Consider the following 16,641-nt stretch of genomic DNA (forward strand, 5'->3'; position numbering starts at 1 on the left):
TTAAACCTTTGAGAATCATCCGTGGCTTCTGAAAAACTCAAAAAATTTCCATTTAGTTTCTTTTGCTGACCCCTAATACATTTAACTGTAATGGGGGAAAAGTCACAGTGTGGAAGGAATAATCAGTGACAAATTTTCCAGTCTGCATTTGTGGATCTGGATCTGGATCTGAACCTGACTTGAAAATCTCTATGGTCACTTCCTGGGTCTAAATACTATTCTCTAAAGTGAGATAATTTCTACATTGGAAAGAAATGTTAATCATCATTAGGTAAAACTATTAAATGTACAATGTATTTGTAAGTTGGAGAATAGAGGAAATCATAGAATCAGAGTTGAAGAGACTTAAGGGTTGGTCTTGTGTAATCCAACTAACACACAAAAGATATTCTTTTTCAAATGCCAAAAAGCCAAAGAACTTTAGTACAAATGCTATGCTATCTTTAAAAAAATATGATAATGTTCTTAATTTAAAAAAAAAATTAATTAATAGAGGCATATCATGAATAGAGAAGTGGCAATGATACACAGGGCTCTATATTGAGAGTATCAAACTCACCAAGAAATGGGGGCCAATAATGCTATAATGCTATCTATATTTTATTGTAATTCTTATTTATTTCATTAAATATTTATTACTCAATAAGATTTTAATCAGGTTCGATCTACAGTTGAATCATCTCCATAAAGTAGCTCTTTCAGGCTTCTTTTCTCAGCTCAATTATTTCATACCTCTCAAACATCATAGACAAGCAAGACCCACATTTATATAGCAATTGACAATTTATAATGCACTTTCTTCTAAGGTTGATAATGAAGTTAAGTAATCTGCATAACCACATATTTTACAAGTTTCAAAGTCAAAACTTGAAATGGATCAAGATTGAAAAGGTATGTGAGAGCTAGGTTTTGGGTGACTTTAAATGTTACGTTGGGGATTTTGCATTTTATCCTAAAGGCAATATACAATCATTTACTACTTTGAGTACAAGGAACACATGCACCTCCTCAGAAATAGATGGAATTGATTCATTATGTTTTCTAAGTCCAATTTCTGCTAATTACATAATAAGAATTTAATATTTCTTAATTAAATTGGCAGCTGTGTAGAATGGATTGTGAGAGGGGAAACTTGGGGCAGGATACCTTAGGGAGGCTACTGCTAATATCTAATGCAAAATGAGAAACACAGAAACTTATCACATTTCCTTTGGGAGCAAAAGCATTAGCAAAAATTAGAGATTTTTTTTTCAGTTTTCAGACTTTCAAGAATCAGTAGTGGCAACTCTTGGCTTGGAGAATTTTAAAAAAAATATGGAATCTAGATTTCTAAGTCATTTAAATGACAGATGTATGGAGAATATCTGATTATGGAGTGACAAGGATAAGTGGAAAGTTAGCATAAAACCGAGTACTAAATACTATTATAGAGATCTGATTTATAACTTAAAATAAGGATATCTTGTTCTTTATCTCCTCTCACCTCCACCTTCTACGAAAGTCACTTGTATTCTTTTAAAACCAAAAGCAGCTTTACCTAATCCCCAATCCTATGTCTAAAAATCAGAAAGTAATTTGGAATGGTTTCAAACACTACAAAATATTCAGGAAATGCCAGGGTTGGTGATACCTTGGTTGGTCCTTGGAAAAATAATAAGTAACACTTATAGAGCACTTTACATCTTACCTCATTTGATCCTCAGAGGTTTGTACGATTACCATCCACATTTTATAGATGAGGAAAGTAGGGCTGAAAAAAGCTAAATGACTTGCCCAGGGTCACAAAGCTATTAATTGTCTGAAGCATATTTGAACTCAGCTAGGTGGCACAGTGGACATAGCGCGAGGCCTGAAGTTAGAAATACCTGCATCCAATGTGGCCTCAGATGCATTTAGCTGAATGATCCAATCAAGTCACTTAACCATATTTGTCTGTTTTCTTATCTGTAAAATGAGCTGGAGAAGGAAATGGTAAACCATGCCAGTATTTTTGCCAAGAAAATCCCAAATGGGGTCCCCAAAAGCTGGACATGACTGAAAAAACTGAACAAAAACAAACCTGAGTATACCAAGTATAGGGTCACATCCATTCCTGCTCCTCAACAAGCCACTTAACAAGAACTAAGACAATTAGAATACAATTGTTTTTCTTTATCAGACCACATTCCCACCTTTCTCTCAAATGACTTTTCTTACTCAAAAAAATCACAAAGCAACTGAGGGTAGGAAGGGAAGCTGGAAGTATTGGGGATGGAAAGAAGGCAGGAGATAGTTCAAGCTATGAAGAAAAGTCATGAAATGTCTTTTCAGGTAAACAGTAGTGACTAAGGAAAAAAAAAGGTACATTCTATTCTTAGCTAAATTGTAAGTTCATCAGGGGCTGCTGTTCAATAATTACTTTTTAGAATGTGAAATCAGTCCAAAAAAAGCAATAGAAATAGAAAAAGGGGGAGAAGTTAAGTCTTTATTACTTGGGCTACCTGGTTATTGGGATTTCACCAAGTTCTCTGGGATTACATTTAATCATCCCTGGACTTGAGATGCAAAATGAGACATACACCTTTTTTAATAGAACCAATGTAGGAATTTGCTTTGCTTGACTATGCATTTTTGTTAAAAGGGACTTTTCTTTTTTCCAATTTGGAGTGGACAGAGTAAAAGGATTCAGGGCAGGAGAATGCACCTCCTCACTTCAAAAAAAAAAAGTAATTAAAGCATATTTTAAATTATTAGAAAAAAGGCTAGAATGTCGAACAGAACAGTACTGAAAAGTTACATGTTATATATATATATTTGAAGCAAGCTATACCTAATTGATGCTCAGTTCCATATGTAAATCTTTCTTCTGTTTTTCTATGTATACGGAAATGTGCATTTTTATTTGGTGTTTAAGTTCAGAATAAAAATTAATTTAAAAGGGGGCAGCTAATTGATGCAGTGGATAAAGCACCAGCCCTGAAATTGGGAGGAACTGAGTTCAAATCTGCCTCAGACACTTAACACTTCCTAGCTGTGTGACCCTGGGCAAGTCACTCTTAACTCCAATCACCTCAGAAAAAAATTTTTTTTAAAAAATCATTTCTTAATTTCACTAATTGTATTACACTTAAACCTATTAAGAGAACCCAGCTGAACAAAGCCAGATATATAAATGTTGCATGTATATATAAATGTGCATGCATTATTATAATCCAACATTTAATAATGATTTTAAAACATTAACAATCACTATAGCAGGAGCAGTCTAGTATATATCAGTAAAGACTAGAGCAAGTAGTCAGAAAATGTGGATACAAATTCTTATTAACTACATGACCTTGAGAGTAGTCATTTCTCTACATACTCTACCAATTTTACCACAGTGTTGGTGATACACAATTGAAATAATGGATGTAAAAGTACTACATAAATTATAATGTGGAGCAGTTAATTTCTTCTCTAATACTAATCTGTGTCCTGCCAAAATAATGACAATATTTATCATTCCATATTTGAATTGCTGCTCAATTTCAAAATGCTTTTGTGATTTCTCTATTTTATATTGTTATTTCTCTAGTAAAAAACCCAGACTATGTTACTCGACTTAGAACATAAAGATAAGCCCCCTTATAATCTGACCATATTTTACTGATACAAATTTATTTCATGTGTGGTACCAAAATATACTCTTCTCTAATATAACATCTTTGTTCTCAAAAGGTACAACAAAGTCTGAAAATGAAGAGTACCATCTTCATAAAATTTAGCCATTGAAATAAAAATTGAGTCTTATAACCAATGTAATAACCTTTCCCCAACAACTCTAGGCTTTGTTGACCTGTACTTTTCCTAAAATTCTGCATTTATTCTGTGTTTCACACATTTTGGAATTTTATCACATTTTTTACATATACAAATATTTTCTCTCTGATTAGATAAATTTTAAGCTCCTTAAAGGCAGAGAGAAAGAAAGTAGTAGGTATTCAATATTTGCTGAAATGGATAAAACACCATTATCTGTCACACAAGGTCTTACACATTCCAATATATTGTATAGGCCATATGGAAAGGCAATATTCACCTTCACATAAACTTTTGTTATCTTAAAAAATTCTTTCAACGAGATTAGGACAGATAAATAGGAAACACAGCAACAAGACAATTTGAATGTCTTCTGATAAGGTTAGAGAAAAATGCAATTTGCAAATGAAACTCAAATAATATTCTAGGTCAAGAGCTAGAAAATTATTGCCCATCAGATTTGGTGTACAGACTGCTTTTTGGGTAGAATCAATAAACTGGGAATTTTTTTTTTTTAAACATTTGACTGTTGGCCCATAGTTTGATGACCACTGTTTAAAATAAAAAAGTCTCCAAAAGTTGGCAGAAGTTTTTAGATTTTATAATATCTTAATATATACAATTTCAAAACTCAAAATACAATTCTCAATTTGTGAAAGATATATACTTTTAAATATAAGAGCTATTTTTGTTTCAATTTAAGTTGCTTGATTTCCTAATTATTCTTCTATTATCAGGAAGTTAACCCTTATAATGAAAAAGAAATCTAAATAAGATGAATTGCTTAGATTACCTCCATGACAACAGAAGATCTTCTCATCCACAATGGCTGCAATAGGCAGACAGTTAAAACAATCTGTGAAAGTCTTCCATAGTTTAATATTAAACCTTCGTTTGCCTATAAAATCAACATATAGAATAAGTTTATAGGAAGTCACATATACCCTAACTAAAATTACAGGATCATTTTCCAAAATGAATTTAAAACCTAATGAGCTTTAAGATGCTTTACTGAAGTATATTTCATAAATGTCTTTAAGTAAATTAATCTGGCTTTATAAAGATATATTCAAACAGTTTGTGACTCATTTTTAACATCTCATTGGCATTATGTGTAGCTTGAATAGCAGAAGTAAAGAGGAGAGTGGAAGGGCATTGGGATTTTGTGTAGAATGTCAACTCTTTTAACTATTAAAAAGATGGTTAAAGGATCATTGGCTAACAAAGCTGGAACCACAGAAAAGTCATTCATTTCCAGATACTAAATGTTTTACTACTTATATGTGTAGCAAGTATGTGTATATATATATAAATGGAAGCTAAAATGCTAAAACTTTTTCTGAAGTTTGCCCATTAACAATTTAAGCAAAATAATTGCCCTGCCTATCCCCCTCAAAATTCTGGCAATTCAATTTAAAGCTGCCATTATGTTGTAATAGTATCTATAGGTGGGACAGGCAGGAGAAACTATATGATGGCTTCCTTAGATTATCAATTTCATGGTTTGGTCTCAATACCTATCAGTAGTTAATTGTTAAATATAACCCATATCAGAATACATTTGATTACTTTTTAAAAGATTTTTCTCTGAATGCTAGAAGCCAGCCACAATTCCATGTCTTCCCACTGGCAGCAAATAAAAAAAATTTAGATGAGGAAGATATTAGGGAAAAAAAGAAACTTATATTACTAATCCAAAAAGCTTAAAAATCACTATAAACACAAGTATCTTAACCACAGAACCATGGAAATATACAGCAAAATCATGCTGATTTATAATTAATTCTAGAAGACAATAGAATCACAAATTTTCTTTAAAAAAAAAAAAAGTAGATACTATTTGGGTACATAAAAATATAATAAAACTAAGAAGTTACACTTTAAAAGAAGTTCTTCTGGAAACCGATTTATGAAAAGAAAGGTTTATAAATTTTAAAAATGTGTATAAAGATTTATGAGGTTATAAATACGAATACTTCAAATGTACCTGATAACTAAAATTCTATTCTCAAAAACAAATTACTGCCTCAGCTATGAAAATTTTCATTTGCTCAGCAGATTTTAAAATTAAAAGCTTAGATTCAAATAACTTTCTTGATAACTATTAAAATTCATTTAAACAAAAAGATATTTTTCAATCATTCACCTAAATCTTCATTAGTATTTTGTTTACTCATTCACATTTGCTTTTTTTCCTTCATGACTATATTATACTTACTGTCTAATTCTATTTTTCCGTTCAGCTTAATTCATTTTGCATATTTCATAAAGATCTTTGCAGGTGTCTTTATCCTTATACTTACTGGTTTTAAGTATACTGTATGTTCATATCCCACAACTTATTTAACTATATCTTCATTAATAATGTTCAAATAAGTTATATGTGATTAGATATAATACTACTATGGAGCACTGGAATACAGTTAAATTTTTGAAATTGTTTTTATGATTCTTAAAATTCTTCCTATCCCTGTCTCTCTTATATAACAAAGAATATTTTCAAAAAGGAGGAAAAAAAATGTAACAAAGCCAATACAGACATTTTTTAAAACCTAAAAATACAATGTACTGAACTTAGTACAGAATTTTACCAAACAAAAATAATTTGAAACAATGCAAAGAAGAACTTCAGTTATCAAAAATTATTAAAGATCCTAAATTAGGAAATAATAAAGTCTATAACATGTATTATAAGTAATATAATATCATATTGTTAAGGTTACTATTTTATACTAAATTATTACATAATTTAGTATAAAAGTGGTAGTTTTACAATAATATATTATTATGATATACCACAGTAAAATATACTATGTATATATATAAAGAGAGACAGAAAAATTGAGACAAAGAGACACTTTATGCTATTGCTACAGGATACTTTGATGTGGAAATTCTATCAATGCATATCTTCCCTGCAACTTTAAATCTTCGAGAATTGCCAAAGCACCACAAGATTGACACTCCTGGCCTAAAGCATTGTGAAGTTGAGCGACTTGTTCCAGGATATACCACCTGATGATATCAAGAATCGGAATTGAACTCAGGGCTTTCTGGCTTTGAGACTACCCTCTCTATTCAAAAGCCGTATTCTCATAATGTGGGAATAGATAAAGCAAATATAACCCACAACAGGTTAAGAGTTATAGAGAAATTAGTAAATTCCAAAAACCAATCCATACTTCATACTATGACTAAAATATTTTTTCTTTCTTGTTCCTTTTTATATATTCATTTTATAATCAAATCTCTCAACCAACACAGATCTAACCATATTAGAGAAACTAATAGAAATAATAAGAAAATATACTGTTTTATATTTCCTGACAAAAAAAAAATGGAAAAGAAAAAAAAACTTTTAAGGATAAAATTTTTAAAAAGTAGCATTGATCAATGTGAATCCCAGAATGCCTAATGTCCCAATCTATCCAGGTTTCATGGCACAAATTAATAGAAGCAAGACATTTTGCTGAATAGTTTTCATGACATGAGGTTGATTAACACAGTTTGTCAAAAATACTGAGAATCAACTCTTCAGTACTTGCAAGAAAACTAGACAAAAATATCCAGGACAAATTTTCTTCATAGCTAATTTTCCTACAAGTACCTCTAATTTATCTTGATTATTTTTCTTGCTCCTCACTTTAGAATTATATACATGTTGATGAGATCCTACAATGTTGTATACTGCAAAACCCTTCCTCTCCTTAATCTTTACTTCATGAAATGGAAGATTAGGGCATGCATCTCTTTCCTGATTCTTTATTATATTCAAAGGGCCAGTTCTTTAAAATCATTTACTAAACATTCAAGGGCAAATCTCACAGATTTTTATTTATCCCTCCCCCCCAAATGTTATGACATTTAAGTAATTTCCCATATTAGCATTCATTTTTACTCACATTCATCATAGAATCCATAAATACGATTGATGCTAGCACATTCATGGTTTCCTCTTAAGAGGAAGAAGTTCTCGGGGTATTTAATCTTATAAGCCAAAAGCAAACAAATGGTTTCCAAAGATTGCTTTCCTCTGTCCACATAATCTCCCAGGAAAAGATAGTTGGCTTCTGGTGGAAATCCTCCATATTCAAATAATCGAAGTAAGTCTGTGTATTGACCATGAATGTCTCCTAAAATTAAAAAGCACATTTTCTCAAGTCAGTCATGCATAAGAAGAGTCCAAGTAATAGATTATTGTTTCATTAATTTAGTTAAGAAAAATGTAATAACTCTTATACCTCATGGAATCTTGTTCATTAACATGGAAAAGCAAAATGTTTAGCTGTGTTGAGAAGAAATGCCCTAATAAGGGTTACTTTCAAATGTCCTATAGTTTAATAAAAAGAAAGTTTACAAACTGAAATTTGTATTAAATACTCAATTAATATTGAATATTTTAAAATCTTTATCACCTTAAATCTACACTGCAAAACTATTTGTAGCAGCTCTTTTTGTAGTGTCAAGGAACTGGAAACAGAGTGGATGATAATCCATCAACAGCAGAATGGCTAAATAAATTGTGGTATATAAATGTAAAGGAATACTATTGTTCTATAAGAAATGATGAGCAGCACTGTTTGACAAAAATTGCTGGGAAAATTGGAAATTAGTATGGTAGAAACTAGGCATTGACCCACACTTAACACCATATACCAAAATAAGGTCAAAATGTGTTCATGACCTAGGCATACAGAATGAGATTATAAATAAATTAGAAGAACATAGGATAGTTTGCCTCTCAGATTTGTGGAGGAGGAAGGAATTTGTGACCAAAAAAGAAATAGAGATCATTATTGATCACAAAATAGAAAATTTTGATTATATCAAATTAAAAAGGTTTTGTATAAACAAAATCTAATGAAGACAAGATTAGAAGGGAAGCAATAAACTGGGAAAATATTTTTATAGTCAAAGGTTCTGATAAAGGTCTCATTTCTAAAATATATAGAGAATTGACCTTAATTTATAAGAAATCAAGCCATTCTCCAATTGATAAATGGTCAAAGGATATAAACAGACAATTCTCAGACAAAGAAATTGAAACTATTTCTAGCCATATGAAAAGATGCTCCAAGTCATTATTAATCAGAGAAATGCAAATTAAGACAACTCTGAGATACCACTACACACCTGTCAGATTGGCTAGAATGACAGGGAAAGACAATGCGGAATGTTGGAGGGGATGTGGGAAAACTGGGACACTGATGCATTGTTGGTGGAATTGTGAATACATCCAGCCATTCTGGAGAGCCATTTGGAACTATGCTCAAAAAGTTATCAAATTGTGCATACGCTTTGATTCAGCAGTGTTACTACTGGGCTTATATCCCAAAGAGATCATAAAGAAGGGAAAGGGATCTGTATGTGCAAACATTCTTGTTTGTGCATTCTTCTGTATGTGCAAGAATGTTTGTGGCAGCCCTCTTTGTAGTGGCCAGAAACTGGAAACTGAGTGGATGCCCATTAAGTGGAGAATGGCTGAATAAACTGTGGTATATGAATGTTATGGAATATTATTGTTTTGTAAAAAATGACCAGCAGGATGATTTCAGAAAGGCCTGGAGAGACTTACATGAACTGATGCTGAGTGAAATAAGCAGGACTAGGAGATCATTATTTACTTCAACTACAATACTATATTGATGATCAATTCTGATGGACGTGGCCCTCTTCAACAATGAGATGAACCAAATCAGTTCCAATGGAGTAGTAATGAACTAAACCAATTACAACCAGCGAAAGAACTCTGGGAGATGACTATGAACCACTACATAGAATTCCCAATCCCTCTATTTTTGTCCACCTCCATTTTTTATTTCCTTCACAGGCTAATCGCACACTATTTCAAAGTCCAATTCTTTTTGTACAGCAAAATAACTGTATGGCCATGCATACATATATTGTATTTAACTTATACTTTAACATATTTAACATATATTGGTCAACCTGCCATTGTGGGGAGGGGGTGGGGGGAAGGAGGGGAAAAGTTGGAACAAAAGGTTTTGCAATTGTCAATGCTGAAAAATTACCCATGCATATATCTTGTAAAAAAAAGAAAAAAGAGAAAGAAATGATGAGCAGGCTGATTTCAAAAAAGCCTGGAAAGACTTACATGATGCTGAGCAAAGTTAACAGAATTGGGAGAACACTGTACACAGAAACAGCAAGATTATGTGATGATTAACTATGATAAACTCAGCTCTTATCACCATTACAACAGAAAATGCCATTCACATCCTGAGAGAGAACTATGAAGACTGAATGTGGATTGAAGGATAGTATTTTCACCTTTTTTTGTTTATTTGCTTTTTCTTTTGCTGAGGCAATAGGGGTTAAGTGACTTGCCCAGGGTCACACAGCTAGGAAGTGTTAAATGTCTGAGATCAGATTTAAACTGTCAACCCTGCCTTCAGGGTTGGTGCTCTATCCACTGTGTCACCTAGCTGCCCCATTTGCTTGGATTATGAAGAGAATAGAGGTGAAATCAATTATGTACAACCTATTCTTTTCAATATATATCATGATATAAAAATAAAATAATATGTATAATCTATCAGATTAATTGCTGTCTTGGGGAGAGGGGAGACAAGAAGAAAAAATTTGGAACACAAAAATCTTATAAAAATTAATGCTGAAAACAAACAAACAAACAAACAAACAAACAAAAAAAAAAAGCACAAACCAAAAACATTTTAACACCCTAGAGAACAAGCTATATGTTCTATAAAATATAACAGATCTTTACTCAAGATATTTTTTTGGTACAAAAATGTTTTAACTAAATCAACTTAAATGTTATCCACATTTTCTTTATCAATTTAAAGGCAAATTGCTTTTAAAGAGTAAACGTCCAATTAGGCCTATATTGAGAATAAAATGATTTTTTTTAAATTTTGAGATTAAGAAATTTATTTCAAATTAATGTACAAAATGAGAATATTTAACTAGAAAAAAAAATTTGTTTTGATCCCTCTGAAACTGTAACTTGAATATGATGATCTTGATGAATTGAAATAGACCATTATAAGGAAAAGAAAAATACTTTAAGGGCATAAATGAACAGGTTTAATCAATGTAGCACAACTAGAGACTTCTGGAAAACAAAGTAAAAGCCAGAAAAATTTAACATGAATTAAACTGACCTTTTTAAAGGAAAAACAAACAACAATCTAAAAGTCTTCATCAAAATGAAAAACATTACAAAGAATAGCTACAGCAGAAGGCAGATATTATAAATCAATTGGGGGAGGTGAAGTCCCCACACACCCAAATTTACTGATAGAAAATCACTAAGTGATGAGTTATGAACTTGTGATTTTATATCTGTTTTATTGGTTTTGTCAAAAAGATACTGTAAGCTTTCAAAATAAAATAGATAAAATGTGACCACTGAAACAAATTAGAGAAATCAATAAAGAAATTAGAAAAAAACCTTATTTATGAAAACTACAACACTTCAAGAATCTGTAACTTCATCTGTATGGAGAATCCTTCTGTTGATGCAGATTGTAAACTCCTCTATTAGTCAACCCAGTAATAAGCCTACATAGCGTAAAAAACAAACTTCTACTCTTTTTAATGGTGTAACTTTTTGTACTTAGCCTTTTTAGCTATAGTTGATTAGCCAATCAAAGAATCTTTAGAGTTGTCAAGGCCCTTAGTGTCTATCTAGTCCAGCCTTACTCAAATAAGAATTCTCAATATATGTGACAAGTGTTTTGCTTATTCAGTTTAATATGAGGGTATTCAGTTTAAATATTCAGTTTAAAATGAGAAAAAAAATGATATTTTAAAATCCATATAAAACTCCAAAATTAAATTCTATGTCTATACTTTAATAAAATACAATAATTTTATAATTTAATAGAAGACTAAATGTAAAGATGCTTTTTACAATTACATAATAAATTTTAAACATGCCTTCAAACCATTATGCAAACAAATGTAACTAGGAGTGAAAAATTTAAAACGATACTGAAGATGATCAGTTTATACATGCCACCTACCACAAATTTTCAGGGGAGCTTCTAACTCCAGAAGTATAGGCTGACTAAGGAAGATCTCCCGAGATTTAATGCACAAGCCTCGGACCTCTGCTTCAGTCATCTGTACAATCTTCCCAGGACGACATCCTCGTACTAAAAAAAGAAAAAATAAAATAAATAATAATAAATTAGTCTTGTAACTGAAAATTCTATATGTAAGCCTCAGGGAAACTAAATACAGCTTTGTTTGGTCTGCTGCCTGCTGATGTGTCACTTAAAGGTTGTTTGGTGAGCTATGACCAATGGCTTTTCCCTGAAATGGTTTCTTCAGACAGTATCCCTCTTTACTTATTCTCAGGCATTTAGGTGGGAGCAGCAGCCTATCAGAATAAAAGACAGCAGGGAGAGTTAAGGTATATACTTGTTTTGTCTCAGAAAGCCTAAAATTTAGATGGGTAGTAAAATTTAGATGGCCAAAAGAGCCTGAACAGGAAGCAATAGTTAGGAAGAAAAAGGGTTTGTAATTCATCTGCTAGGAGGTCATAAAGTTTCATCACACTATCAGGAGTATTAACATTTTTATTATCAATTTTAGAGTAGTGAAATTATTGCTCACATGCATTTCGGGGATCAAAACACATAATAATCATCAATTATTAAACATGTTTACTACATCTTAGCCTCAAAATATTCCATATATAAATCAGAAGACTTAATATGAAACTTTTTATTTTTATTTTGCTGAGGCAATTGGGGTTAAGTGACTTGCCCAGAGTCACACAGCTAGGAAGTGGTAAGTTTCTGAAGCCAGATTTGAACTCAAGTCTTCCTGAGTTCAAGGCTAGTGCTCTATCTACTATATCACCTAGTTGCCCTCTTAATAGAAATCAATGTACAGAAAATTTCTATCTAGTTTTTACAAGTACAATTCAAACTTAAATAAGTACTATTACACAATTTTATTGATGAACTGAACTCAATTTTCCCATTCTATCTTGGTCAAAAAAAGTAGTGAAAATATGAAAGAAAAAGTATGGCTTATAATAAATGGAAATTTTTAGCTGTATTTAGAAAATTATTGAAGTAGGGAGGAAAACGGCATAACAGCATAAGTATATATATGTATGTATGTATTTATTAAGCACCTATATGCCAGGAACGCTTTAAAATTATCTCATTTGGGTCTTAGAAACCACCCTGGGAGGTAGGAGCTGTTTTTATTCCATTCCATGAGGAAAATGGGGCAAGAATGTAAGTGACTTACCCTGAGTCACATAGCTATTTAAGTGTCTGTTTGAATTCAGGACTTCCTGATTATGGGTCCAGGTCCCTATCCAATGGTTTCATTTAGTGGCCACAATAATAATAGCTGGCATGTATAAAGAACTTTAAAAGTTTATAAAATGATCTAACTACTCATTTGCATGTTTAGCACCTGGCACAGTAGATACTTAACAAGAATGCTGGCTGAATTAAATTATTTGAAGAACAGATTAGAGAAGAGAGAGGCTGAATCAGGGAGACTAGGAGTGATTTACAATAAGCCAAGTGATAAGTAATTGAACTAGTGTAGTGATTGTGCAGGACATTTAAAATGATGTGGGTAAAACTTGTCAAACCCTGAATATGATTATATATAAGGAGGGAAAGTGAAGTTACAATTCTAAGGATGTAGAACTGAGAAATTCGATAGAAAAGGGCAAGACGGGAAAAAATGGAGATGGGAATGAAGAGACAATGAATTATATTTTGGACGAGTAAGTCCGAGATGTCTACGTGACATCTAGGTGGAAATGTCTTTGTGGGAAACTCTAATATTCTACTAATGACAGCAACCTGTCAAGAAGCCAATTCATTCCTTCTAATGCACAAGTAAGGAAAAGAATTTGTCTTTCTCATGCTCGCAGCTTAGAAAAAAAAGTCATATACCTTTTTGAAAATAATGATCTGGTATGAATATGACTATAATTAAGGCAGATTGTGAAGGACAAGCTAAACATCTTCTAGAATTAGTGGGAAATTCAAAAATTAATGAAAAATTTATAGTTAGTAACTTGGGAATGTCGTTCACGAGAGAGATTTGAACTGAAAACACAGATATGGGAGTAATTTTTATGGAAATAATTGAACCTCATGTATACTTACTGTGTATCTAATTTATATTTTAATATATTTAACATCTACTGGTCATCCTGCCATCTAGGGGAGGGGGTGGGGGGGTAAAAGGTGAAAAATTGGAACAAGAGGTTTGGCAATTGTTAATGCTGTAAAGTTACCCATGCATATATCCTGTAAATAAAAGGCTATTAAATAAAAAAATAAAAAAAAAAAAGGAAATAATTGAACCTACGGAACTGATAACATCACAGAGAATATACTGAGAAAACAGAACCTATATAAAATAAAGCACATATACAATACACACAATTAGGAGGCAGGAGATGGATGAGGCAGCAAAATAATAATAATAATAATGGAATGGTTGAAAAGGCAGGAAAAGAGCCAAAAGAATGAAAAATGTCACTAAAAAAGGGTGGCATATACAATACTAAACATTTTCTCAAATCCCCCAAATCTCCCAAAACGCCAAGGTGGAAATTTGCTCATACCTCCGGCTAGCTTGGCTACAATCACTCAAAAGTAAAAGCCTGACTGGAAATCTAACCCAGAAGTACTAGCACTGCAAAGAGCTAGACTAGATGTTCTGAGAGAAAAAGTCTGAATTGCTAGTGCTGGGTTAGAGAACTGAGGAACAAAGGAACAAAGACTGTGAAACATTCCACCAAACTTGAGGGAATGGGCACAGCATCCAACTAGGATCAGTTCTGATCAACCAAATATCAACTGGGACAGAAACAAGCTGATGAACCACAAATAATGATGGGAGGAAGCTGACTCTGAAATTCTGCCCTCAAGGAAACAACAACTAGGAAAAGATAGTGAGGAAGAAAGGAGAGGGGAAAACTGAAAGTACCAAAGATTTCAAGAAGAAATTTTCTAGAACTTGAACAATAAACAAATCATCAAAAGGAAAATGATCCAATACTTGATGAAACATAGGACCCCGAAAAATCTGAGAACATGGGATACAGTTCCTGAGTGGTTTAAATGAGAATTATAAAAACAGAAATTTATGTTCTACATAGCAAAAATAGTAAGGATAGAAAAACTTGAATCAGAAATAGGTCACAGCCTGAGTGTAGCGGGAAACTGAGGACTTCCCAAAACTAATCACTTGATAATTCCAGTCCCAATTTCAAAAGTCTGTTAATCATTAAGACTCTGGGAAGGAGAATAAAAGACTTGCTCTTCTAGAAGAACTATCTGATCTGTTGGACTTTAAGATATTCTAAGGAGCTGGAGATAGTCTAAAAGGTCTATAAACTGGGTAATCTCTATTTGTTGAGGAAGCCTGAGGTAAACTAAGTGTCCTTGGTTATTCTAGTTTAAAGAACTACTTACCTCTAAACAAATCTCCTCTTTGTGGGGGGATTATATGGTTTCTTATAAAATCATTAACTAAGGTAGATTTATAACTTAGAATCAGTCTATCTGGGAATTTGGGAAAATGAAATAGGGTAAACAGTTGTAAGCAGTTGCAACACTGACCATCATAAAATTCAGGTCAAAATTTAACAAGTTCATGTTACTTCCAAGCATTATTCTTGTGGTTACAACTATGTAACTCATTTCAATCTCTGTGGAAATTAACCTCTCTCACTGGCTGAACCCCAATTTAGAGAAGTTCATTTCTTAAAAGATTTTAAGAATGAACACTTCTATTCACTTCAGATATCTCTTGATTGTAAATTGTATTTGCCATACCACATAAGCCTAACAAAAAAGTAATAATATACTGAAAATATAAAAATAAGTATATGTGAAGAACAACCTAGTAGAAAAAAAAATTAAAAGAAAACAAGTGCATTGTAAACAAAATACCTCAAAGACTATGTACAGAGACAATGATCATCATAGGTCTTCCTGAAAAACATGACAGGACAAAAAACCTCCCACCATAATAACGCAAATAATAAAAAGAGAACTGCCCAGAATTTCTAAATTTAAAAAATACAATTCCAATTGAGAGAATTCACAAAATATATCCAGGAAAAAACCCAAGGCTACAAACTTCAAAACACATAGTGGTTAAATTAAACAATTCAATTCAGAAACAATTTCTACAAGTCAGCAAAAGACTTTCAAATATAAAGGAAAGAACATTCCAATAAAATAAGACTGACTACACACACACTGGAAAAAGGAAAAGGGAATGGAATAATGTTTTCCAAGAGTACCAGAGCTAAAAATGCAGCCCAGAGTGACCTATCCTGCAAATGTGATCACATTTTCCTCTGAGAACTACTTTAACTACATCCTATAAACTGGACAAAAGATATATATATATATAGGACAAAGATATATATAGGACAAAAGATAAAGTTCAATAACCAAATTAGAAAGATTTCTAAAAAGAATGCAGGAAGAGTGAAAAATCAGGCAAGGTCAATAGAGTGACAACATAAAAACGCTTAATATACAGAAAGAGACTGGGCTAGAGGGATAAAAAGTGGAAAACTTTTGGTAGAGGGGAAGAGATCATTTTGTGGACATAATAGAGACAATTTGTCTACAAAGCTTCTTTAATAAGATTACGTTATAATAAGGGAGCATACATATGAAAGAAAGAGAGAGTAGGAGCACAAAAAAGTGTGTGATATGGGCAACCAAGATCTATGATCTCAGAGAAAAGCCCCAACAATTACGGGTAAAAAGGAAGGGGGAAAGGGAGGACTTATTTTGGAGGTAGGAATGATTCCATTCATGAATGCTTCTATGAATGAATGGAGGAGAATGAGAGAAATTCTTTTTG

The 16,641-nt window shown here is 32.3% G+C and overlaps 1 protein-coding gene across 1 annotated transcript in view; it reads right to left on the reverse strand.

Annotated features, from left to right (window-relative positions):
• Positions 1-16,641, reverse strand: part of PPP1CB (protein phosphatase 1 catalytic subunit beta) — a 67,585-nt gene that overhangs the window by 18,138 nt on the left and 32,806 nt on the right. Inside the window, exons 2-4 of the mRNA XM_031951324.1 lie at positions 11,790-11,921; positions 7,683-7,913; positions 4,574-4,678 (exon numbers count right to left, since the gene is read on the reverse strand). Of these exons, the coding sequence (XP_031807184.1) occupies positions 4,574-4,678; positions 7,683-7,913; positions 11,790-11,921 (468 nt within the window). The remainder of the gene's footprint in view (positions 1-4,573; positions 4,679-7,682; positions 7,914-11,789; positions 11,922-16,641) is intronic.

Source organism: Sarcophilus harrisii, chromosome 2, assembly GCF_902635505.1.
Source record: "Sarcophilus harrisii chromosome 2, mSarHar1.11, whole genome shotgun sequence".
Lineage (NCBI taxonomy): Eukaryota > Metazoa > Chordata > Mammalia > Dasyuromorphia > Dasyuridae > Sarcophilus > Sarcophilus harrisii.